At 59.5% G+C, this 25,033-nt stretch overlaps 1 protein-coding gene across 1 annotated transcript in view; it reads left to right on the top strand.

Annotated features, from left to right (window-relative positions):
- ABLIM3 (actin binding LIM protein family member 3) overlaps window positions 1-23,444 on the top strand; it is a 62,187-nt gene extending 38,743 nt beyond the window's left edge. The window contains exons 2-23 of the mRNA XM_086621826.1: window positions 17-154; window positions 2,610-2,793; window positions 3,173-3,285; window positions 5,682-5,808; window positions 5,950-6,043; window positions 10,887-10,974; window positions 11,903-11,961; window positions 12,517-12,588; window positions 12,987-13,142; window positions 14,299-14,328; window positions 14,828-14,957; window positions 15,839-15,937; window positions 17,380-17,430; window positions 19,298-19,432; window positions 19,680-19,744; window positions 20,100-20,247; window positions 20,946-20,975; window positions 21,370-21,428; window positions 21,954-22,014; window positions 22,242-22,249; window positions 22,814-22,894; window positions 23,331-23,444. Coding sequence (XP_086477952.1) covers window positions 17-154; window positions 2,610-2,793; window positions 3,173-3,285; window positions 5,682-5,808; window positions 5,950-6,043; window positions 10,887-10,974; window positions 11,903-11,961; window positions 12,517-12,588; window positions 12,987-13,142; window positions 14,299-14,328; window positions 14,828-14,957; window positions 15,839-15,937; window positions 17,380-17,430; window positions 19,298-19,432; window positions 19,680-19,744; window positions 20,100-20,247; window positions 20,946-20,975; window positions 21,370-21,428; window positions 21,954-22,014; window positions 22,242-22,249; window positions 22,814-22,894; window positions 23,331-23,444 — 2,042 coding nt within the window. The remainder of the gene's footprint in view (window positions 1-16; window positions 155-2,609; window positions 2,794-3,172; window positions 3,286-5,681; window positions 5,809-5,949; window positions 6,044-10,886; window positions 10,975-11,902; window positions 11,962-12,516; window positions 12,589-12,986; window positions 13,143-14,298; window positions 14,329-14,827; window positions 14,958-15,838; window positions 15,938-17,379; window positions 17,431-19,297; window positions 19,433-19,679; window positions 19,745-20,099; window positions 20,248-20,945; window positions 20,976-21,369; window positions 21,429-21,953; window positions 22,015-22,241; window positions 22,250-22,813; window positions 22,895-23,330) is intronic.
- The last annotated feature ends 1,589 nt before the right edge of the window (window positions 23,445-25,033 follow it).

Genomic DNA, 25,033 nt, shown 5'->3' on the forward strand with positions numbered 1-25,033 from the left:
TCCTTTCTGCCAGCAGTTCCCTATCAGCAAAATCCCTACACCCCTGGGAGCAGCTCCAGCGTCATCCAGTGCTACCGCTGTGGGGACACCTGCAAGGGCGAGGTGGTGCGCGTCCAGAGCAATCACTTCCACATCCGCTGCTTCACCTGCCAAGGTAGGACGGTGCCGCCCAAAGAGCTGGTGGCCACGTTGTCCCACAGCCCTGGGGGCTCTTGGGAAAAGAAAAGTTGGGGACAGACCTGCCTGGCCCACTGAGATGTGGTCACATACCTGGGGGGTTACAGTTTTCTGCAGGGATGGATGTGGTGCAGTGTGGGGAAGGAGGTAACGGCGCAGGGCGGTGATGCCACTGCATGGTGCCAGAGCCAGCAGGCTGTGAACAGGTGTGGTGGGGACACGAGCACCATCACTCCCTGTGGGCTGCCTGAATGCCACTAGCCTGCACTGCACCCGTCCCAAACATGCCCACAGCCCATCTGTCATCTGAAGGGGACACCACATCCTTCAGCTGCCTGCCACCAAATCGAGAGGAGGAGGAGGTGTTGCCAGCCTGGCTGAGAGGCAGCGAGGTGGGGGAGATGCCCAGAGCAGCTCCTGATGGAGCTGGGTGATGGATTGCTGCCACCCGCATGTGGGTGCGACTGGTGTGCCATGGGATGCCGTGTGCTGCAGCTGGGGCTGGCAGAAACAGAGGGCAGGTTGCTCGAATCCTCCCTGAGCACAAGAGGAGAGCTGCGGAGCTGTAAAAGCCAACGGCCCAGAGCCGATGCTGAAGGGCTCCTTAGCACATTTATTAGAGCAGCCACTCTCAACCAGGCCAGCGGCTGCTTCTGTAGGTTGTAAAGCATGCCATTACCAGGGCTTTTTAAAAGTCTCTGGTCTTCCAAGCTTGCAGCACCTTGTGCTAAGCAGAACATAAATCCTTGTCCCCTTGGCCTTTGCTGCTCTACCCCTGGGATGGAGAGTTTGTCTGGAGGGGACTCCTCTTCCCCTGGGCTGTCACTACCCCTGCTGCAGCCTCGTCCCCCATGGTGTGGGCAGCCCTGCATCTCTGGGAGAGGGTGTGGACCTCAGGTTGCCCTCAGAGCTGACCTTCGTGTTCAGGGCACAGTGCTGAGCCCCTTTCCAGCTCGGTGCGCAGGATCCAGCAGGAGCTGCGCATCCAGACAAAGAGCTCAGCCAGCCACCAGCTTCAAAGGGCCCAGGAGCAGGCAGGGAGAGCTTGGCAGTGCTCACTGCCTGATTTCCAAGTGAAAGGGAATAAATAATGAGAGGAAATCCTCCTGTCTCACCTTCCCTCACAGCTCTTACCCCCTGCCACCTCTGGCTGGCTGCTACCAGCTCCCACGCCAGCGCCACAGCTTGTCCCTGCCATGTCCCCAGGAGCCTGGCACAGCTGGTGCAGCCCCTGGGGATGCAGGGGTCCCACAGCAAATGGGGCCCAGACCTGCCTCATTTTTTCTCTCTTCTGCTTCCTGATGCTATCCCAGAGCTGGTGGCCTGTCCCTCCCCACTGATGAGGAAGTGCTGGCAGGCTGTTTTGGAGAGTGGTGGGTGCTGGCCCTGTACCCTCCAGCTATCTGCCTGCAGCTCTGGGGAGAAGCTTTGCCAGGGGATGCTCTGCAGCAGAGGAGCTGCGTCTCTGCCCCTGTGGGGCCTGCAGCCAGTGGTCCAGCTGTGCCCTACAGAGTGTGGCTGCTATGCAGGCTGGCATACAGCTGCAGGTGGGGTGTGCAAGGACAGAGGGGTGCTTGGGCTGGAGGGTAAAGTGGAGACCAAGATGGGCTGTGCCAGCGGGCGCTCAGTTGCTTTGTAGTCCCCACCTCCACCCTGTCACCTTGCAGGACAGGTGATGGGCATTGTGCAAAGGCCCCAGGCCCTGGTCCCTGTGCCACCCCTGAGGTGTCTTCCAGGGTCTCATGTTCTCGAGGTCTCTCTGTGGATGGATAAGACGTAGGAGGGAAATGACACTAATGGCCGGGGCTTGCCACGTCTCCTTGGATTACTCTGATGGGCTGTGCACCACCCACGGTTCCCACAGTGAGGAAGGAAGCGAGGTTGGGCTGGACACCTATGGAAAAACAAGCAGTGAGAGCACCAACCCCAGTGTGTCCCAGGACCTGTTCCCGTTAGGGCACGGCTTCACGTCCAGGCCAGGGAGCGGACATGGCTCACCATGGAGAAGGCTGTGCCTGAGGGCATGGAGAACACCCCTCCCCAGATGTCCCTAGGGCATGCCCCGCTCTTCACCAGTCCTGTACTCAGCTTCCAGACACCATGGGAGTGTCAAACGGAGGGGCTGAGCCCCAGCCAGGTGCCGCGGGTCCAGGCGGGGATGCCAGGGGCTCCCGCAGGCTGTTTGTGCGCAGTGCGCGGGGGCTGCGGGGGTTCGGCGCTGCGGGCACCCTGGCCCGCGGCCCGACACTGACACCTGGTGGTGCCAGGGAAGGGCCCCGCGCGGCTGGTGGGACGGGAAACCCTCCGAGATGCCTGCAGAGAGCTGTGGCCTCAGGGCTGCCGTGGGAGCGGTGCTGGACGGGCGGCAGAGGTGGGCTCGGGGATCCCGGCCGGGGCTGCCCCCTTGATGGGTGTGTGTCCTCCCCCCGCAGTGTGCGGCTGCGACCTGGCCCAGTCGGGCTTCTTCTTTAAGAACCAGGAGTACATCTGCACCCACGACTACCAGCAGCTCTACGGGACCCGTTGCGACAGCTGCGGGGACTTCATCACCGGAGAGGTCATCTCCGCCCTGGGGAGGACCTACCACCCCAAGTGTTTTGTCTGCAGCACCTGCAGGTGAGCTGAAGCCATTCCTGAGGGTACGTGAACCCCCTGCAGAAGCCCTGTGCCACCCTTGGCTGTGCCTCAGGGACAAGGCTGCTTGTTTGCCCGCAGCCCCTCGTTCCCCACTCAGCACTGCAGCAGGCACCTCCTCTGTGTTTTCTTAGTGGAAACACTTGGGAGGCAATGAAATGGCTCCGACCCTTCCCTTTGCATCCTGGAGACCTGCCTTAGTGCCTGCCTCGGTCCTTCTGCTCCAGCACACGTGCACACCCTTGTAGCCCTTGCCTGGAGCCCCTCTGCTTCCCCACACCATGGGTCCCGGTGGCCACTGGGGAAGGAGCTCATGGGCAGCCCCAGTGTCTCACGCCTCCCCACCTCTCCTTGGCCATAGGAAGCCATTCCCGATTGGAGACAAGGTCACATTCAGCGGGAAGGACTGTGTCTGCCAAAACTGCTCCCACTCTCTCATCAGCACCAAACCCATCAAGATTCACGGGCCCAGCCGTAAGTTCACTGCTCTCGTGTTATGTGATGGCTGCAAGGAGAGGGACCATGCGCCCCTGAACAGTGCTCGAGGGGTGATGGGATGGGCTTTGGGGCTAGCATGCAGCGCTGCATGGAGCCACGGGTGTTTGCAGAGGTTTCGGAGGAGGAACAGGGTAGACCCACAGCTCCACGCAGGACGGCAGGTCACCACTGGTTTCGGAAACTCCCTTGGCCTGTTCGTGACCTGGGCAGATGCTGCCACCCTGACTGGAGCTATCTGGGGCAGCAGGGAGGTTTTGGAGCTGGATTTGCTCTGAGGCAGTGCCCAGGTTTGCTTTGTGTCCGACTGCCAGTCCGGCTTTCCCAACACTGGCATTACTCAATGCACAGACAAGCACTGAGAGGCTTCTTACGCTTATCCCGTTGCAGTGATGAACCCAAGCTAAAACTCAGCAAGAGCAATGGAAAAGCTCTTTTGCATGTATTTGGCCTTGCTTTTAACCCCAGGTTGTTCCTTGGGATACCTTCTTTTCATGCCATACTTTGACCCCCACAGTTTTTCCTTGCTGCTGGCTCTCTGCTCCGGGCCACTGTGGAGCATCCTGTGGGTGCTGTGCTTGGGGGCTGGTAGAGCATCCCTGCGGCATGGAGCTGCTGCACACAGGGCTCACTTCAGCCTGCATCCAGAGCAAGGAGACTGCAGCGTTAACGTGTGGGCCATGCTTCACTGTCTCCCATATGCCCCATTTTTGCTACCGTCAAGTCCCAGGGGAGCTGTCTCAGCGCAGTGCGTGGGCAGGTGGCAGAAGGCAGGGAGAGCCGGGAGCTGTGCCACAGCATGGTGCCCAAACCCTGCCACGTCAGCAGGCAGAGCTGGGGGGGCTCTTGCTGCTGCAGTTCAGCAAGCCCTGGCACGTCAATGCCTGAACCAGAGCCCTGCAGCCAGGGGTAGACCCAGGACCGTGGTGTCACCCATGGTCCTTGTCACCTGATCACTATGGTGGCAGTGGTGGTGGCTGTTTGAGTTGAATTATGTGCTGATGGGTCCCTGGGACCCCCCAAGCTGCCTTCCCCCAGCTCTCCCCATGGCCTCAATGGAGTTAGGGGACATGGCGGGGTTTGAATGAGCCCCAGCCAGAGGACAAGGCTTCCCACATCATCTTCCATGGGCACCTCAAGCTGCCCAGAGGCAGGCTGTGGCCAGCCTGCAGCACCCTGCTGTCTCCTGTAGCAGGGCCAGGGCAGCAGCAAGGGAAGGGCAGCCACACTCTCTGCCTCTCGCCTGCCTTCCTCTCCCTCCCTGTCCCCTCCTTGCAGGCCTGCAGAGCAGGGTTACCTGAGGGCACCATGCTTTATTCATAGGCAGCTGCAGGCAGCAGCCAGATGTAGCCTGCATGTGTCCCTTGTGGCCTAGGTGGCCCTGGCAGTGCCACCCAGAAGGGATAACACAGGAGGTGTGCCTGCTGAAGCCCGCGCTGGTGCACTCTGTGGGGAGGATATCCCTAGAAAAAGGATGCTGAGCCTCCCTCTGCAGCCCCAGCCCTGCGAGCAGCTCAAAAACCAGTAGGACCTGTGTGAGAGAGGGAACGGATCCTGGCTCAGCCAAGCTGGCCAGCCTGCTTTTTGCCAGGGATCAAAAGTTCTCCCCACTTAGCTTTGTCCAGCAGGCAGGGGCTTGATATAGAGAGGAGTGGAAGAGCCTTCCTGCTCAGGCAGTACTGAGGGTTAAGAGGGGTTAAGGAAAAAAACCCATCCGGGCAAACCTGCTGCCCAGGGGGAGAGGAGGGCAAGAAGAAGTCAAGGTCAGGGGTCCGAGGCCCGTGTGCTTCCTGCTCCCAGCCTTGACAGGAGCCAGGGGAAGTGGGGAAGGAAGAGTCTCGTAAATACTGCAGCAGGGCCGGATGCGGCTGCCGGAGAGCACAGCCCTTCCGCTTGCTGCTGGACGCTTCCCACCGCTCCCGCCCCTGGGGACCTGCTGGGACAGCATGGCCATGGCAGCCCACACACTTGCCTTGGCTCAAGCTCGCCACCTGGCAAGGAGACCTGGCTCTGTGCTGTGGTGGGTGCTTCGCCAGGGCGGCTGGGTGCCAGTGGTGCCTTGGAGGTCCCAGCTCCAACAGGAGGCTTTCCTCCTGGCTCCTTTGCTGGGAACAAGCAGAGGTGCCATATTGCCATGGAGAAATGATCCCCAAGAGGCTGCCCCTGAAGTGGTCTCTGGAGCAGGGTGTTTATAACAGCAGCATCCTCTAGAAAAGGGGGTCCTCTGGGGCCTCTGGGTGCGAGGGATGTGCCGGGCTAAACAGCTGGGGTGCCTTGGTGTGGGCCAGCAGATGTGGGTGTTCCTGCCGCGGTGCTGAGCCCCTCGCCGGGGAGCTGCCGTGATCCCACGCTCCCACCACCTTCTGTCCCCCTAGACTGCGCAGGCTGCAAGGAGGAGATCAAGCAAGGCCAGTCTCTCCTGGCCCTGGAGAAGCAGTGGCACGTCAGCTGCTTCAAGTGCCAAACGTGCGGGATCATCCTCACTGGCGAGTACATCAGCAAGTGAGTGCCACCGTCCCGGTGGCAGGCATGGCCGTGCTGCCCATGGCTGGGCTGTGCCCCTGGGCTGGGGCTGCAGCAAGGAGGTGCCCAGCCGGCTCGCCCACCGCGACCTCTCACCCCCTTCTCCTCCCTCTCCCAAAGGGATGGCATCCCGTACTGCGAGTCCGACTACCATGCCCAGTTTGGCATCAAGTGTGAGACCTGCGACCGGTACATCAGCGGCAGGGTCCTGGAGGTGAGTCCCAGGGCTGTGGCCACCTGTCCCAGTCTGTAATAGGGACTGCACACAGCCCACCCAGAGGTGCAGCCTTCAGGAGGTGCGGGAGTTTCTTCATCCTGCTACACCCTTGTCATTCTAACTGCAGGGTCTCAGGGCCACGGCTGTTCCTGTGGGGTGTGGGCACAGTCTGACCACCTTCTCTGGAGGGTGGGAGTGGGGCAAGGAGCATCACCATGCTGTAGAGCTTTGGAGAGGTGGCTTGGGTACTGGAGCTCCTGAAGCAGCCAGAGCATGTGGTGGCCTGGGCATGCTGGGACATGTCCAGAGCCCAAGATGTGGGGACACTAGCCCTGACCAGCTGCTACCATGCCCAGCTCTGGAGCAGCCCCACCATGCACACCTCAACCCACCTTCTGAGCGAATCGCTGTGCAGACAGCCTGCCTGTTGCCTTGGAAACACATCCAGCATGGCTCCTGGTTGCAGAGCCCGGAGAAGGGGCTGCAGCACCCTGCCCACGGGCAGCCATCCTATGGCACACCCCTTTGCAGGGCAGCAACCAGAGCAGAGTGTCCCATTCCATGGGCCAAATCCTGAGGGGTCTTTGCTCATCCCACTGCTGGCCAGCAGGAGCTGCTCTGGCAGAGCCACGGAGGGATGCAGCGATCCCACGGGAATCCCACCACAAGGCATGGGTGCAGGTGGCTGTGGAGCATGTTTTGGGTGATAGTGGAGCTGCACAGCCAGTGAGGGGAGTAGGAGAAGGACAGAGAGGTCTATCGGGGCTGGTCCTTCCTGCCAGCCAAGCAGTCATGTCGTGCCTGTGGTCCCTGTTCCTGGAGGTGAGGTGTCCTGTCATGCTTTCTGTTTCTACCCCAATGTTTGCAGAAAAAAAAAAAAAAAAAAAGCCAGAAAATCTGGCCTAAGGGTAAACTAGAGGCTCAGGAGGCATAGAGAAAGATGTCAGAATGAAGCGTGTTGTGATATTTTAGACGCAGAAGTGATAGGAAGCTGTATCCCAAAATCAGAGGTACCATGGCTCCAGAGCAAGCCAGACTGCAGGTGCTGTGTGCTGGAGTGGCAGTGGCTGTGTAGGCTTCCAGCCTGCTGAGAGCTGTTCCAGGACATCTCCAGCCTGTTTCACTCACAGCCTACCAAGAATGATCACCCTTTTTGATCCTACTGGCTGAGCTGGCCTGAGAGCACGCAGCCTGGCCAGAGAACCTCTCCTGAAGCTGGCGCCGGGTGCCAGGAACCCTCCAACATCATCCCCCTCTTTGGGGAGCTGCCTCTGCCTGCAAAGGCTTTCTGCTGACTCCAGGCTTCAGCAGCAGTCCCAGCGCTGGCTGCTGTGAGCATGAGCTCAGCACTACAGCGGCTGCCGTGGGCCAGCTGCCCATCATGGGGCCACTCGATCAGCAAACGTCTGAATGGAGCAGGGCAAAGCCAGACGCTGCTCTGACATGGAATCCCTGGCACTGCTCCCCCAGGCAATCCGATCCCCAACAACTCCAGGCCAGGACAGAGCATCCTCAGCCACCCCAGCAGGACAGGCAGGCTGGGTGTTACATGGTAGGACACTTTACAAGGGTGTGTAGTGACAGGACAAGCGTCAACTGCTTTAAACTGAAAGAGGGCAGATTTCACTTCAATATAAGGAAGAAATTTTTTTACAATGAGGGTGGTGAGGCACTGAAACAGGTTGCCCAGAGGAGTTGTAGCTGCCCCATCCCTGGAAGTGTTCAAGGCCAGGTTGGATGAGGCTTTGAGCAACCTGATGTAGTGGAGGGTGTTCCTGCCCATGGCAGGGGGGTTGGAACTAGATGATCTTTATGGTCCCTTCCAACCCAAACGGTTCTATGATTCTGTGGGACATTCAGTGTGTGAATGTGGGTGATGAGATCCAGAGGGAACCTGTGACCCCAGCTCAGGGGCTGTGCTGCCAGCCTGGCTGGCACCATTGGGCACCACTGCCCCTGAGCCACTTGTCGCACTGCTCTCAGGGTTTTCCTCGCTTGGTGCAACCGCAGTGGAGTCAGGACTGCTCTCCCTCACCTCCGTCTCCCCTGGCTCTTCTCCTGGCAGTAGCTCTAGTTCTCTCTGCCTTCCCTAGTGCCCTCCATCCCCAGCTATGCTCCCAGCATTGGCTCTTCCTGGCTGGAGGGGCCTGCCACCTCTGCCTGCCCATGCCAGGCTGTGGGAAGAAGTTGGGTGAATCCCAGGAGGTGCTCCGGTCAGCAGCCATGTCACATCAGCACCTCGCCTCTCGGGCATGGGAGCCCTCCTTATGCAATGGGGCTGCACGGGCTGGAAGCAATGTGCCTTGGTGCTGGGGTCCCCACAGGCAGAGCTGAGGTGCCACCTCCTTGCAGGTGCTGTCACAGAGCTGAGAGGAGCATAGGGTTTGGGTGCCAGAGGGCTGTGCCAGGTGAGCCCACGGAAGCTGTGGGTGCTGCGGGCACCCCTCGCCTCCCCGCGGACAGGGCTGAGCGCTCCCCACCCTCCCTGGGCATGCGCCTGCTGGTGATATTGAATGATCAGTAAAACCACCAGCTTTAATTGTCTTCTCCAGTAGAGCGTGAAATGGAAAGGGCGCCTTTAAATAATTTTAGGCCTTAAGAAGCCTTCTCGTGCCATCCCGACAGCCTCCGGGCTTTCAAACTGCTCCGAGCTGCGCAGCCAGGCTTGGATGATTAATGAGTCTTCAAGGGACCTCAAGTGATAACGAGCAGGTCTCTTCCCTCGCAGCCCCTACCAGCCTTTTCCAGCTGTGATACTAACCAGTATAAAAGGAAAAAGGTTTGTGCATGTTTTGGAGCACTGCTCCTCGAGGAGGAGTAGAGGGCATTGAGTGTTTTTTGGGGAAGGTCTGCGTTGGGATCGGGCTGGGGGAGCAGCCAGCCCCCCTCCACATCCACACCCCGATCTGTGAAACATCCACTTTTGGCACACTCTGACCTGTGACAGCAGCTCGTATAGCCTAGGTAGGAACAGATGGATATATATTTCTTTTTCCCTTACTGTTAGCACAGCAAGCCTTTGGGGGTACTAAGAGGGTCCAAGAGCACCAAACCCATTCCAGATTCAGAGAGGGACTGGGGAAGGGGACGCATCAGTCATTAGGGTCCTGTGTCCCCTGCATTAGCTGTCTCTAGCCAGCTGGAAACACAAGCAACGGGAACTGCAGGCACACTGGCCTGAAGTGTGTAGGAGCTGGGTGATTTTTCATCTCTTTTTCCCTCTGTTCATGGCCGTCTCCTCCAACTGATGCAGCTCAGTGTGCCTGCTGTGGGTGCACAGCATTGGCTGGTGGGTGCGTGCCACAGAGGGGTGATGGTGCAGTGCTGCGGCGGGCAGCTGCCCAGGCAGGGCTTCGTGCATGGGGGCTCGGGCAGAGCAGGAGGACCTGGCTGTCCTGCAGCAATGGGCAATGAGACACGGCGAGGCCGTTGGCACATCAGCGATACTGGGGGCTCCAGATGACGCTTCTAGGGGTAAAATAGGTTTAGGATCCGTATAGCCTGGCACCAGCCGGTGTGTCTGTTCAGGCTGGTGAAGTGTTCAGTGCAAGCCACAGTGACTTTTCTGCCATGTTAGCGAGCTTTTGGGTGTGAACTGGGGATGTTTGGGCTATGGGCTCACTTGGGCCAGCCCAGGAGTACGTTGTGCTGCTGGCAGTTGGCACAGGGATGCCTGGGGCGCAGGGCTGTCCCCTCCCTGGATTGGGGTGCCCTGCAATGAAAGGAAGAGGAGCCCAAATTTTCCTGCTCGTTCCGCCTGCCTGCCCTAAGACCTTCCACGCGTTTTTGGCATAAACTGGAGGGGAAAAGCCACTGGCTGCCAGCTGCCACCCAAGGACATTGAATTCCAGGTTGATTTTTATGGCAATCAAGGGGCAGATTCTCAGTTATCCTCACAGTAAATTTTCCTGTTGATCCTCCCTATTTCAAACTGGCTCCAGCCCCCTCTATCATAACTGCCTTCCTTGTCAGCGAGAGCTTCATCTTCCCTCTGCCACCTTAAATTATCCTTCCGCTTCTCTTGGATTATTATGGGAGTAAAATGTCCTTTGGGGTCGAGCTCTAACAGTGCAGCCCAGGTTCCTCCTGCCTCCCAGCAGCCAGCCCAGAAAATGAGCCTATAATTGAAATGCTAGCAGACACTTTGAGTGGAAACAAGCTACTAATTAAAGCTATTATCCCTGTCAAAGAGCAAGGGGAGTAGCCCAGCTCCCACTTAGCTGGGGAATAGCACATCACTAGTGCTGGAGTTTGGGCATGGCTTCACAGAAGGAGAAAAGTTTCTTGAGGGAGAGGGGCTGGCAGTGGTAACTAGGGAGGGTCTGACAGCAAGAAGTCTGTGCTTTGCGAGGTTTGTTTTTGAGGTTTATCTTTGAGGCCTTTCTCCCTTTACTGTTTCCCTGCTGTGACATCCTGGGCCAAATTTGCTGTTTCCCTTTGAAGCCATAGAGGGAAGGAGCTGGTGCAAAGCATGGCTGCTTGGCTGAGTGTTGCTGTGGAGGGTCTCAGTTATTTCCAGAGTGTAAGGACAATTTACTAGGGGTGAGGTTTGATGGGATTCCTTTCTTCGGGGTTTGGGACCTCCTGGCTCTGGTTTTCTGTGTGTTGGACAGTTGAAGGACAGCAGAAGGTTCCCAGTCTGACTCGTAGTCCAGCAGGTCAGAAGCATTAGTGATGAAGTGCTCTCTGGTTTTCTCTGTGTGCTGTGATGGTCTCCGAGGCCGCCCTGGGCAGTTTTGCCTCCTTGTCATTGTCTGCAGCAGCAAGTGATGCCAGGGCTGCGAGCAGGACACCATGTCCTGCCTTGCTCAGGGCCCCTCTTCTCTGCTCACCCTTGCAGGCGGGAGGAAAGCACTACCACCCCACCTGTGCCAGATGTGTCCGCTGCCACCAGATGTTCACAGAAGGAGAGGAGATGTACCTCACAGGTAGGGATCCCGCTGCGGCGAGGAGGTACTCCCCTGCCCTGCATTGGGGTGTGGGCCAGCGTGGCTGTGTGGAGGTGTGCTGGCTGCAGGGACGTTTGGGGTTCAGGTCCTTATGGCCAGAAGAGTCCCTCTATGCAGCAATGCCAGAGACCCCTTCTCTGCCGCCCTCCAGCCCCTGCGCTCTTCCTGGGCTGCACGGCAGTTGTTTCTCTCCATGAAACCTTCCCTGCCACTGAGCAGGAGGAGACTTAGTTCCCCGTCAGCAGCTTTTTGCTCCCTGTGAGTCTCCTTGCATAGCTGGGAAGTGCCGCCGCTCGTGCCTGGATGTGTCCCTGGCCTGTGCCCAGCGAACAAAGGCTGGAATGGGCGCAGGGTGCCTGGCCCCCCACTCACCCCAGCCCCAGGGGAGGGTGGCTCAGGACCCCTTCCCCCTCACCCCCTAGTCCAACCATCCAGGTTACACTGCAAGCAGCACGGGAGGGGTAGAGCTTTCACATGGCACAGCGGGTGATTTAGGTTTGCTTTCAGCAGGAGCTCATCCCTTCCTGGAGCTACCATTAGGGGCTATTTCCAGCACAGAGGGAGGGTTTGTTTTCTCTCAGTAACTTGTGCTTGCCTGTCACCCTGAGTCACTAATGACCCCGTGGGTGGCAAAGGGGAAATTGTGCACTGAGAGAGCCGGAGTGGGGGTCCCAGCAGGGCCCTGTTGTGGGCAGCAGGATGGGTGTGCCCAGCATCCATCCCAGGGCACACCTGGGTGGCTTTGCTGCTAGGGAGAGCACTGACATGTCCCCACGGGCTGCAGGTCAGTGCTGGAAGTGGCGGGGACAAGACGGGAACCCCCCATAGCAGAGGGAGCTGGACGATCCCTAGCAGCAGGGGTGAGCTGTGCATGGAGCCAAAACGCTTTCCCTTTGCTGCATTGCAGGCTCTGAAGTTTGGCACCCCATCTGCAAGCAGGCAGCCAGAGCAGAGAAGAAGCTAAAGGTAGGTGGCAGGGTGAGGGGCATCACCGAGAGGTGGCACATCCCAGGTGATGTTGCCTCTGAGTCCCCGTTGGAGGTGAACTGTTGTGGCAGTGTCCAAGCCTGGGGTGGCTTCCCAAGGCTGGCATGAGCTCTGTCCCTGCTGCCCAGGTGAGCTGTGGCCAAGGCTGTTAGTGGGGACCAGTGGGGACTTGCCTCCTGGCTGGCACCAGCTGGAGAGGGGGCACAGCAGTGCTCTCACCAACCCCTAACGCCCCTCGAGCTGTTGCTCCCTCTCTGTGCCTGGCTGGCCAGGTGGACAGCTGCCCACTGGGTCTTGCCAGACTACTCACCTGATTCCAGATCTGGCCCCGAGGGAGGCCAGGGCACAAAGCTGGATGGCAGGGCAGCCTGTGATGGCCATGGGCACCAGCAGCAAGCAGATGAAAGGGCAGAGGAACTGGGCCTTGAGTGAAATTCAGCCCCAAAACCAATTATTTGCTCGCAAGCATTGTGCTTGCTCAGGGATCCCTCCTCACCGTGCTCTCACCTGTCCTCTGCTTTTCTGCCTCCACAGCATAGAAGGACGTCAGAAACCTCCATCTCACCTCCCGGGTCCAGTATCGGCTCCCCAAACCGCGTCATCTGCGTAAGTACAGTTCTGCCCCTCGTCTGACGTGCGAGGCAGGACAGATGCTCCGGCCCAGGGAAGGGAGCAACAGTTCCCGGGCAGGAACTGTCCCCCAGGACAAGCACAGCTTTTGAGGACAGCACAGACAAGCCGTGCCCCCTTGCCCCAGTGGCATGCCGTGCTGCCAGTGCCACTGGCACAGACCAGGTGCACTCAGAGGGGCACGGTGCCACCCTCCCAGCTCCTCTGCCCCTTCCTGCTGTGCCTCTCAGGCATCTCTTCCTCTTACCTCCTCCCGCTGCTGGGATGATGGTGGGCTCTGTCTGCTCTGTGCTGGCTCTGCGCTGTGCGCTCCAGCCTCCCCTTCCTTCTCTCCTCCTCTTCCTTTCCGTCTCTCTGTCTCTCCTTCTCCCTAGGCTAAAGTGGATAATGAGATCCTTAATTACAAAGACCTGGCAGCTCTTCCCAAGATTAAAGCCATCTACGAAGTGCAGCGTCCTGACCTCATTTCCTACGAGCCCTACCACAGATACACGTCGGATGAGATGCTGGAGAGATATAGCTATGGGGAGGTACTGAGTCTCGATACGCCCAATGCTGGGCTGCGCAGGGAGCCAGGCCCCGATTCGGGGCGATGGGGAAAACTGCATGTGGGTTTGCTCGCTCCGGTGGGAATAGCGCAGAGAGGCAGGAGTGGGGGTAAGACCTCTCCTGGAGGCTCTCCGTCACTGGGAAGAGTGCCTGGGCTGGAAGGGAAATCTTGGTGCTGCTGCTGTAGAGTAAGAAAGAAACCAGTGACCTCATCAGCTGATGGCAGCGCCCTTCCTGCGCTGCAGACCCGATGTGCAGGGACAGACAGCGCTGCACGGGAGGAGACGTCACCCTCGGGAGTGATGTGGCAGGGAGCTCACCCGATGCAGCCGTGGCAGGAGAGGAGGAGGGCATGCAGCACACGTGCATCCCTCCGTGGTGGAGGGACAGATGTCCAGCAGGCTCAGCCCAAAGCCTGGCCCCTGGCAAGCAATCCTTCTGGCCACCCAGCCCCAGCATGGCATCTCTGGAGTGTGACAGGGCTGTTGGGTGCCAGCTCTGCAGCTGGGGGAAGGGGGCTTGGTCAGTGCTTTTTTGCAAGCGTGTGATGAGCTGATGCCCACACAGCATGTGGCACAGGACTGCCCTGCCCTGCTTCCCAGGAAGGCTGGGGCTGCTGGATGATTTCAGTAAGTCTGAGGAAGAAGAGGGTCTAAGGAGCTCACACAGAGATGGGGGACCTGAAATGGTCCTGGAAGAGGATTTTGTAACGGCCAGCAGCAGCATCTCTTACATCTCCAGTCCCAAGGTTTGTCACAAGCCTGGTGTCCACCAGCCCACGCGGTGATGGTGCAGGCAGCATGGCCGTGGCCCACCATGGGGCACCGCGGGCCAGCAGCTGCCTTCCCGTGTCGCAGCTGCTCCACCGAGGTCTCTGAAGAGGGGTGCAGGCTGCCCATTCAGGAGGTGCCATCCTCACGCTAGCTGCCCTCCTGGCCAAGGAGCTCCCTGCCCCGCGTCCTGCCATGGTTCAGCTCCAGCTGTGCCACCCACCACCCTCGCTGCCTTGTGGCTGTGATGAGGCTGTAACGTGGGGAAAATGAGCTGCTGTGGGACCCTGCTCTGTCACTGCTCTCCTTAACTGTGTGCTGTCTTTCTCTCTTTCTGTCTCCTCCCTTTGCCTCCTGCTGCCTCCAGTCCCTGGGGACCCTCTCCCCGTACTCACAGGTAATGCCCCTGGCAGGCATTGGGAGGGTCTGTCACCTGCTGCTGCCACAGGACATCCCTCTGCCCAGGGACCACTGGGGCTCTGCTGAACGTCCCCCTGCCCGGGTACTGCCCTGAGATGGGGAGACCCTGTCCAGGAGGGTCCTGTCCTTTGGGCATGCAAACCTTGTCTGGCAGAGTGGACCCAGGGTGCAGCTTCTGCCCCATGGACAGGGATGCCTGTAATTGGGAAGAAGCACAGGGGAAGAGGACGATCTCCAGGCAAGGGGATGAAAGCATCTGGCTGGACACTGTCACCTGGTCCCAAACCCTGGGCTTCACTGCCTGCACTTTGGTAGTGGGGAGACTGAGCAGCCTGACAACCCCTCCCGGGCTGCCACAAGCATGGGGACCCCCGTCTGTAGGACACGTCCCTGCAGGGCTGCCAAGGCACTGACCTGCCTTGTCCCTCATCCTGCCATCTAACCCTGCTTCTCTCCATGTCTCTCCCCGTCCCCAGGACATCTACGAGAGCTTTGACACGCGGCAGAGGCGAGCCTCCAGCCCTGGCTACATCGACTCCCCCACCTACAGCCGCCAGGGCATGTCCCCCACCATCCCGAGGTCCCCCCACCATTTCTACCGCTCAGGTGAGGATTTCAGCTGCAACCCCAGGCTGGGCTAAGCTCAGACCCTCAAGTGGAGCGGGGATCACCATACTGTCTCCTGCTTCTCCCAGAGGACCTTGGTGGTCCCTCCTCTGGCAAGCAGGCAGGAGGCCTGGCAGGGTCCGTGGGGGCTGACAGCGCCAGGAGCTGTGGGGCAGTGATCCACTCTGCTGTGTCCATTCCCTGGTTCCTCTGACTCTTGTGAGCAGCAAGGAGAGGCTGAGGGGGCTTTGTCCTGGCTCAGACCTGAGCTGGGGCTCATGGATGATGGGGTGGGGAGAGAGGTGGCCCCCAGCTCCAGTGAAGACTCCTAGGCTGGCTTCGTAGCTCTGGGAGGGATGTGCACAAGAGTGCTTGTGCCCAGCCAGTGCTGCCAGGGGGGTCCTTACACACACACACATGTGCATGGCCTGGAGCGTGTCACGGGGAAGCAGAATGTGTCTGTGTCATGTCTCCTGTCCTTCGGAGCTGGGGAAGAACAACTGGGAAAATCCGAGGTCAGTAATTCCAGAGGTCCCGCATTCCCCAAGCTACCCCCACACTGCACTGCCAAGGGCCTGTCACCATTCGCCTCCGCAGCACGCTCGGCTTTCCTCTCGCCAGCGGCAGGGCAAGCTGCTGCCCTGGAACAGCACCTGCACACGGGGTTTCCTCTGCATCCCACCTTCCTCCAGAGATGCAGGAAATCTTGCCCTGCTCCATCACGCCCCGTCCTGAACCATGGCCTGGCGCACGTCTCTGTCACCCCCACCACGTGGGTCACCCCCTGCTCTTCTAACACCGCTGCATTTAACACCCGTTTTCTTCTGCCTCTTGTTCTCTCTCTTGGTCATTTTTGGCTGCTTCTGCTCGGCACCGCATAGGCACCGAGAGCGGGCGCAGCTCCCCCTACTATAGCCAGTTAGATGTGAGGTCCTCCACTCCAACCTCATACCAAGCGCCCAAGCATTTCCACATCCCAGGTAGGCTCTGGAGCACCCTGGTCCCCAGGGAAGCACCGTGTCTGTGGCATGCCCGCATGTGCCGTCCCCCCTGTGCCGCATGCGTAGCTCCACCACCTGCCTAGAGCCAGCTGGCAGCAGGATCTACCCCTGGTAGAGGCCATCCATAAACAGGACCTGCAGCTTGAACCCTCCTCCCTCCCCATCAGCACCCAGACGTTCCAGAGCCGCCTGGAGTCTGCTTGATCCTTGCAACATCCCTCTTCTTCCTCTTCCCCGACTTTCTCCCACCCCACACACAAAGACGAGACCCCTGCGGAAAGCCTGCCCCCTCCCCTGCCTCCCCCCCAGGATCACGAGCTGAAGCGTGTCTGCTGGAGGCCTTTCCACACCCATCCACTACAGATGACTATTTTATACTCCCCCCTAGGGCCCGCTGCTCCCTCCCCCCAGACTCTTCTGGGCTTGCCAGATGCCTGCACCCCTTCTGCAGGGATTGCAGGGGGCCACCAGGTAAGGGCCACCACCCACTCCCGGCCACGTAGAGCCCACGGGGACGGGGGTGGAGCTGGCAGAAGGGGAGAGCGGGGAGGGAAGCAGGCAGATCTGCCCATCCGTCCTTCAGCAGGCGCAGGAGGGCCAGAGCCCCAGACCACCCTGCTCAGCTGTATGCATCTACCGCTGCCCTTGTCTTCCCCCAAAGTGTGCCACCCCCCCCCACAACGTATAGCTGATGCCCTGGGACGGCACCATGAGGACTCCCAGAGACTCCCCACCATGGTCCCTTGCTCCCATCCCTGCCAGGGTTTGGCCCCACTGCCTGCCCTGCCCTCCCTTCTCCTCCTGCTGACGGTCGGTGGTTTATGGATGGCCCCCTCCCTGCTCCGCCAGCTCTGCTGCCCGGCCGCTGGGCGGAGGCCGTAGCTCTCGGAGCCAGGCTGCAGCTCGCTTTCCCTCCCAGCTCGCTCCTTTCTCTCTCTGCTGCAGAAAGAGGCTTTGGCTGATGTTGTTTCGCCCCCAGGTAGATTGCAGGTGGTTCTTCCACGCGCTGGCACCTCCAAGGAGCCGCACCAGCCCACACCGCCGTGCGTTGCTGTGGGCTGGTAGGGGTGGCCAGTGGCTCCTGGCGGTGCCGTTGGCTGCCGGGGCTGGCAGTGCCTGCTGCCCCGCGGTGCATGCTGAGGCTGGGGCGCTCACTGCATGTCCCCTGCGCGCACCTGCTGCCCGAGGGCAGCCCCCGGCTGCGTTCCTGCTGCCTGTCCTGGAGCCTGCCCGGCCCAGGCCTGGCTCTGTGCTCCCGTGGGATGCGCGGACCCTGACGCGGTTGTGTGATGGAAACGTGGTGTGGGGGTAGCGTCTCCGGCAGGACCTCTGTCCTGTCCACTCTCGGCACACCCATGCTGATCTCTCCTTTCTCCCTTCTTTCCTTCTTTCTTCCCTTTCTTTCCTTCTTCTGTCACCAGCTGCTGGCGAGAGTAACATCTACCGGAAGCCTCCCATCTATAAGCGACACGGTACGGTCTGCCGTGCGCGTACCGGGCTCTGCTCCGCCAGGGCAACGGGGCAGGGTACCAGTGCAGGGCTTGGTCTGGCTGAGCTGCGTTTGGGGCAGGGCAGGAGGTGGGAGCAGGCGTCGGGGCAAGATGGCTTCGGTGGGCTCATGCTCCTGCTTCCCCTCTGGGCAGCAGAAGGGCAGGGTTCAGCGTGAGAAAAAGGCAGCTTTGAACTGCATCCCTGTTGCAAGGAGTGGAGATAAAGGCTGTCAGTGGCACCAGGGACAGGGATAGATATGGAAGGGGAGCAAGGCCACAAATGGATGGCAGAGGGGACAAGGGTGGCCGTTGCTAGCTGATGCCAGGAGCCAGAGCAGCCTGTCACAGTTTAACCCCAGCCAAAACTGAGCACCATGCAGCCACCCGCTTACTGCCCCTTCCACGGAATGGGATGGGGAGGAGAATCAGAAAAAAAACCTCATAGGCTGAGATAAAGACAGTTTAATAGGGGGAAAAATAGTAATAATAGTAACAATGATAATAAAAGAATATACAAAACAAGTGATGGACAATACAATTGCTCACCACCCACTGGCTGATGCCCAGCCCACTCTAGAGCAGTGATAGCCCCCTGTGACCAACTCCCCCACTTTATATACTGAACATGGTGTTGTATGGTGTGGAATATCTCACTGGTCAGTTTGGGCCAGCTGTCCTGGCTATGCTCCCTCCATCTTCTTGTGCACCTGGTACAGCACAGAAAGCTGAGAGTCCTTGACTGCTTAGCAACAGCTAAAAACATCAGTGTAGGATCCATATTGTTCTCATACTAAATTGGAAAACATAGCACTATACCAGCTACTAAGAAGAAAATTAGCTCTATCCCAGCCGAAACCAGGAGACAGCCTTAGGAAAGAGACGAAGAAGGTAGTTTGCAGTTTCATGTGGAGCCCTGGAGAAAAACCACAGCCTGTCCTGGATGGATGCTCCAGCGTGAAACAGTCCCGGGGGTTGTTGAAGGCTGGGAAGCAGGCACAGGGGTGTTTGGTGTTTCCCAGCAGGGCTGGCTTGTGCTCTCCCTGATTGCTTCTGTGCGTAGGGGGACAGCAGCTGCTCCCGAGCAGTAACCATGTCTCCTCTCTCTCCCTGGGCTCTCCCTGCCCACCTGCCCAACTCCCACCACCCGCTCCTGGCTGCACCCGCTCCTGTAAGTAGCTGCCATTGGGGGGTCCCCTGCACCTGTTTGGGGTGGTGGGATGGCTCTGCCACACAGCCTCTCCTTTGTGCTCCTTCCCTGCAAGTCCCCTGGTCTCTGGGAGAAAGGAGCAGGGCTTGCCCGTGGGTTTCTCGCGCGTGCTGCCGAGGCACAGCCCCCAGCCTGAGCAGAGCTCTGCGTGTGCCACTGCCAGAGCTGGAGCTGCTGGGGTCACCCCTCCATTCCCCCACCCCTGCTGCACAGCCCACCGCTGCCTTCCTGTGGCAGTAACCCACTGCGAGCCCTCTCCCCGGGAATGAGCCTTCCTCCATCCCCTCCTGCCTGTGCAGCTGTAGCCCTTGGGATGACGGGACAGCCTGCGGCCTGGGGGCCCGCTGGTACTGGGGCTGGGGATCAGCTCCTTGCAGGAGCCAGAGCTCATCGTGGTGCTGTGGGCTATGAGCCGTGATGGTCCCTTCCCAGTAACACCAGCGACAGCCCCTCTGCTGGTGACTGTCCCCACCCTTGTCTCCAGGAGGTGTCAGCAGTTTCAAAGTGGATTATTCCCAGCTCTGCTCCGCACTGTCCTGGCCATAAATCACTGGTGGCCATGGGGAGAGGGGAGGGAAGAGGATGGATCTTTGCAAGTCCTGCTGGTGGGACTCATTACAGCTCTCCCTGCTCCTTTTGCAGACAACCTCCCTGCAGCCACAAAAAGCAAAACCAGTGAAGACATTGCACAGTCGTCCAAGTACAGCCCTGCCTACTCCCCGGACCCATACTACCACTCTGAGTCAGAGTACTGGTCCTTCCAAGGCTCCCCCAAAGGTAACAGCCCTGCATGGTGCTGCGGGAAATGGAAAGCCATTCCTGCCCCCAAACCCAGCCATTCCCTGAGCTCCTCCTCCCTTGAGCTGGGACTCAAAGGTGGGCTTGACCTGAGATACCTGCCAAAGTGACCCCAAAATCCTAGCAGCACTTGGGACATGGCTGTCCCCATGCAGCTGGGGACTGTCTCCTCCCCACCTGCCTCCACCTTTGCCTCCAATCTAACCCTCCATGTATCTCCTTGCAGCCCCTCGGGCCCGGAGGTTCTCGTCGGGAGGTGAGGAGGACGGGTACGACCGGGGCATGCACAAGGTGAGTGATCTCCCTGCCCGCAGCCTGGCAGGGCAGAGCCGGCAGCAGCCGTCCCTGTGGCAATTGGGTTTGGGAGGAGGCCCAGCCCAGTTCTGCTACCCAAGAAGGAGCCACCACCATCCCTCTGCCATCTGCCTCTTGGCCACCCCCAACACGAGGTGTGAAGGAGGAGGGATGCACCCCCCTTGCTGAGGCAGCCCGCCCCAGCACCTTGTCCTGGGGGACAGGGGAGCAGATGGGAGATACCAAGCCCGTGCCAGGAGGTGCCGTGCCTTGCCACGATGTGCCAGTGGTCAGGCAGGGCTGGGCAAGAGCAGGAGGGGTGCGAAGCAGCTTTTTCCCCTCTCCTGCCCAGATCCAGAGTGGCATTGGCAGGCTGATCCTGAGGGAGGAGATGAAGGCTCGGTCCAACTCCTACGCAGACCCCTGGACGCCGCCTCGCAGCTCGGCCAGCAGCAGAGAAGCCCTACACACGGCTGGCTACGAGGGCTCCCTCAATGGCTGTAAGGACAGCCCTGTCCATCTGTCAGTCCCACCTGGCACAACCCCAGCTCCTGTGGGAAATTTGCTGGGGTGGAGAGGGAAGGACAGGGATGGGGTGATAGGAGAAGTGCTGGTGCCAGGGTTGGACTTGGAAGACTCTTTTCCTCTCTGGAGGGTTCCATCTGTTCCCTGTGCCACAGCTGGGATGAGGCATCGCCCATGGGTGTTTGCAATCTGTGCAGCAGCCTGAGGTGCCTCACAGGCGGTAGAAAGGATTCCCTTTGGAATCTCACAGCACAGCCACACTGGGTTTGCTCTGACCCGTTTTGGTCTCGCAGCGTGTGTACCTCCTCCTCATGAACCATCTGAGACCTCCTGGCACCCCAACCTGCTGGCTGGCCCCAGGGCTGCCTGCCTTGTGCTGCTCTCACGGCACAGCACCCAGGGCACCCAGCCCCTCTCCCCTCCAGGCTGCAGGGGAGGCTGGGGGCATTGGGGAGCCTGGCAGCACAGATGCCGCTGTCCACTCCGTGCTCCCCTTCCTCATGGCACATCTGCCCTCACGGAGCTGGGGCTGTTTGGGGGTACTTGGGGAGCCCCTCAGCCCTGCTGGGCAACCAGGAGCTCCGAGGAGGACCTGTGGGGCTGGCAGCTGGGCAGCTCTGCGTGGCGTGGGACGCTGGGTCCTCCCTGACGTCCAGCTCTGCTCTCCTTGCAGCTCCCCGGACGCACTACCTGGCCGACAGTGGTGAGTGTGGGGTCCAGACCCTGAGCTGGAGGAGATGCTGGGACTGGGGAGGAAGAAAGGGAGAGAAGAAGGAGCCCTTGAAAGGCTGTGCCAGGGCAGAGCTGGTGGCAGCATCAGGAGAGGACGAGTCAGAGAAACTGAAAGAGGAGATTGTGTTGTGCCGAAGGGTGAGGTGGGAGGGCTGCCATGGGAAAGGGATTTTGGGGAGAGAAATATCAACACAGGAAGAAGCCAGGTTGGAAGTGAGATGGAGCTGGACAGAGACAGAGCTGGGTGAACATGGAGCTGGGTAGCGATGTGGGAGCACAGGGGTAGGGTGGCCCAGTGGGTGCTCTCCCGGGTGTGGGGCTCACCCTTGCCTTTTCCCTTATGCACCTTGGTGGCTTCTTTGCAGATCCCCTCATTTCAAAGTCAGCCTCCCTCCCTGCCTACAGGAGGAACGGGCTGCACAGGGTAAGTGCCTTCTGCCTGTATCCTGCTACTGCCAGCCATCTCTGCGCCTTTCATCATTCTCCTCAGGCTCCTCAAAGGCCCTGGTGTCCCCGTTTCATGACTAGCATGTCCTGCTCCCCCCTTCTCTGCACCCCTCCAGTCACTGCTGGTCAGCGCCAATCCAAAATGACCCTTACTGAGGACCAAAGTGCCCTGTCCAGGCACTGCAGGACAGACGTGCCTGTCCTGAACATCCTGCAGGACACGTTTCAGAGGGACCCTGGTATTTTTTCCCAACATGAGGGCTTTGCTTTATACCCTGGGGCAGCCACTGCTGGGTGTCAGGAAACCTGGTCCTGCCTCTGTGTGACCTGGGCTTGTCACTTCACCTCCTTGTGCCTCAGTTTCCCCACTGCCAGGTGCAGGGAGTGGTTCTTGCTTTGGGCTGGGTGGGTGCCCTCCCCGCTGGGGACATAGGAGGGGTGCGGTGCTGAGTGTCTGGAGGGCAGCCTCTCTTACTCCTCCCTCCCTGTATCCCTCCTGCAGCCTCCCAGTGCCGAGCTGTTCCACTACGACAGCACAAACGCCGTTAACTGGGGGATGCGAGGTAAGGTGCCATGGGCTGGGGAGCAGCGTGGGCAGGGGACCCTGCGGGCACGGGGTCAGATGCCGTGGGGCTGCCTACCCCACCACAGGCAGCTCCGGAAAACAAGATCCAGGCTGGAGGGAGAAGGGGAGAGACAGGCAGGGGTCCCCGCAACCCCGGGGGAAGGATCCCGGGAGTGGAGGGGTCAGCATGGCTCATGTCTCTCTTGTCTTTTCTCTCTCCCACAGAGTACAAGGTAAGATGCTCCCGCTCCGAGGAGTGGCTGCCAGCCAGAGGTGTGAGTACCACCTGGAGGGAGTCCCAGAGCCATGTCCGTGTGTCCCCAGGCCCTTCAGGAGGAAGCTCTGCCCTCTGCCTGCAATGCCCTGGCTTCGTCCCCCTCCATCCCCCACCCGATAGCCCTGTCCTGTGGGGCTCCAACCAGAGTCCTTCCCCTCCTGCCAGGGCCCCAAGCACTTGGCCCTGCAGAAGTGTCTGCGGGGTGAGGAGCAAAGAAGGGTGGTTGAGGTGGTGGTTCCCTACTCACACTCATTCCTGGGTCACTCCTGGTTTTGCAGAGTGAGCAGGCTATTGCAGAGTCATCAAGGTGATTCAGGGTGGATGAAGGTCACCCTGAGAGCAAGTCTCCCCTCTGCCTTATCCCATCCAAGCCCTGGAGGCAGCAGTGCCACCCAAACTCTGCGAAACACGGCAGGAGGAGGCTTCGCCCTGGTGGCCCCCCTAGTCTCATTCCCAGCTGTGCCTCAACTGGCCACTTCCGGCTCCAGGGCTACCCCATGGTCTTTCTGTTCTCATGTAGATATACCCCTACGAGCTTCTCCTGGTGAAGACAAGGGGGAGGAACCAGCTGCCCAAAGATGTGGACAGGACTCGGTTAGAGGTGAGGGGAGCCTTTTGCACTGGAGATCTCCTTGGGGTCAGAGGTACCCAGTCCCGTGGGGTGTCTGCATAGCTGGCAAGCTGCAAGGGGCTCATGGACGTGTGAGGAGCATCTCCATGGCTCCCCAGGAGCACACATGTGCCAGCACACGGTTATGGTGGTCCTGCTGCTCTGCTCACTGGGCAGAGCTGTTCCCTGTGCCCATGGCACGAGCGCCTTTGGCAGGAGTGGGAGAGAGCCAGGTGGTCCCCTCTCCTGAGTCAGCACTGCTGGAGGTTATAGCACCCCATTACACCCAGCCAGACATGGGATGCTGTCAGACCCCCCTCACATGCCCTCTTCCCCCCACTGCAGCCATGTGGCCCAGGTGGTGGCCGTTGGCCCCAGGTGGTGGCCGCGGTCCCCAGCCTTGGCCCAGCAGCCCCTCTCTCCCCAGCGCCACCTCTCCCAGGAGGAGTTCTACCAGATCTTTGGCATGACCATCGCCGAGTTCGACCGACTGGCCCTCTGGAAGAGGAACGAGCTGAAGAAGCAAGCCCGGCTGTTTTAAATGCAGTGCACTATAAATATATACATACCTATAAATATATACATAGATCTCTATATTGCAGCTCTGTATGATTCTCAGTGCTGTACGTGGCGGAGACATCCACCCTCTTGCACCTGAGAGTGAACTGGAGTTTGCAGATCATGCTCTTTGTTTCCTTTTCTTTTCCAACCCTGTTTCTCTATATCAATCCTTGGGTTTTCCCAGGGAGTTAAAGCCATGTGAGCCCCAAAGCACTTGGTCTCTCTCACTTGCTGACCCATGGGGACAAAGGGGCAGGATTTTCCTGCTGCAGCTACGGCACCCAGGGCTATGTCCTGGGGCTGGGGTGGAGCAGGGCTGTGGGATGTGGTGGCATGGGGAGTGTCCCATCCCCCTCTACTCACCTGCTCTGTGTATTTAGTTATGGGTTGGAAAAAACCCTGGGTACATTTGCAGGAAAGCAGGATCCCACCATGGGCTCCGTACTGCCCTCCCTGCCTTTAACAGGGCTGTGCACTGGGAGCACCTTCAGCCTCACCCTCAGGATCAGAACACAGAGCTTGGGGCAGGGGGACAAGGAGGAGTAGTGGTGGGGACCCCACCAGAGCAGGGTTCACCCCTACGGGTCTGGGTGCCAGCTTCAGCCCTGATGTGTCCTGAGCTGGTGGCTTGCCCTGTAAACTGGGTATTGCTGCGGAGCCAGTTTCTCCTCCCAAAGTGCCGGAACGACGTCTTTCCAGGCCATCCCAAAACCAAGCCCTTCTTAAATGAAACAGCCAAAGCCACCCTCTCCCTTGCGCGGTTTCTTGCCGCTGTCCTGGTTTGCCCAGGGCCAGCGATGCCGCCCAGTCCTGGGCCCCTGCGCATTTGGGCTCACCCAGAGCGGTGTGGGCACCCAGCCCTCTGCTTCAGGGTCTGGGCACCTGTGGGAGCAGCAGTGGGAGCCGGGGGCAAGGCCAGAGCAGGGGGCTGGGGGTGCCAGTCCCACTGACTGCGGGGCCTTTTCATGGGGGTTTTCCTGAATTATCCCATCGCTGATGTCTGTGTCCCAGATGAATCACTCTGCATGTCTCCAGGATTGAAGGCTATTATCACAGCCATTCAGCATTCACTCCACTGCAAACTATTGGGATTGGTTTTTTTTTGCTTTTGCATATTTTTTTCTTAAAACTAATAGGGTTATTTCTACCCAAACATCTTTCCTGGTGTCTGTAGTGCTCTGGTTTCCTATTTGGTTGTCTGGCACAGTTTTCAGGCATACCACAGGATGGAGCAGTCCCAAACAGGCCAGCAAGTCACGGGGTGCCTCTGCAAGAGCTGAGTCAGCGGAGTTCCTCCAAGGGGACAGCGAGGGTCTTACCTTCACTGTACCACGGGCCAGCTCGACTTCTGCCTGCTCTGGTTCTCTTTGAAACCCTCCTGTCCTGGTGTCTCCCATCAGGTGGATCGAATGCCCCTCCTGCCATCAGCACCTCTGCTGCCGGGTGCTGAGCCTGCCCAACTTGTTGCCCAGAAAAGCCATCTCCGGGTTCCTGTGTGAGGCAGGAGAGACTTGCGGGACCCCTTGCAGGGGTCTGCCAGGGTGCTTGGGGCAGCGGGTTTCCCGTCAG

This window comes from Tauraco erythrolophus, chromosome 16 (assembly GCF_009769465.1).
Source record: "Tauraco erythrolophus isolate bTauEry1 chromosome 16, bTauEry1.pri, whole genome shotgun sequence".
Lineage (NCBI taxonomy): Eukaryota > Metazoa > Chordata > Aves > Musophagiformes > Musophagidae > Tauraco > Tauraco erythrolophus.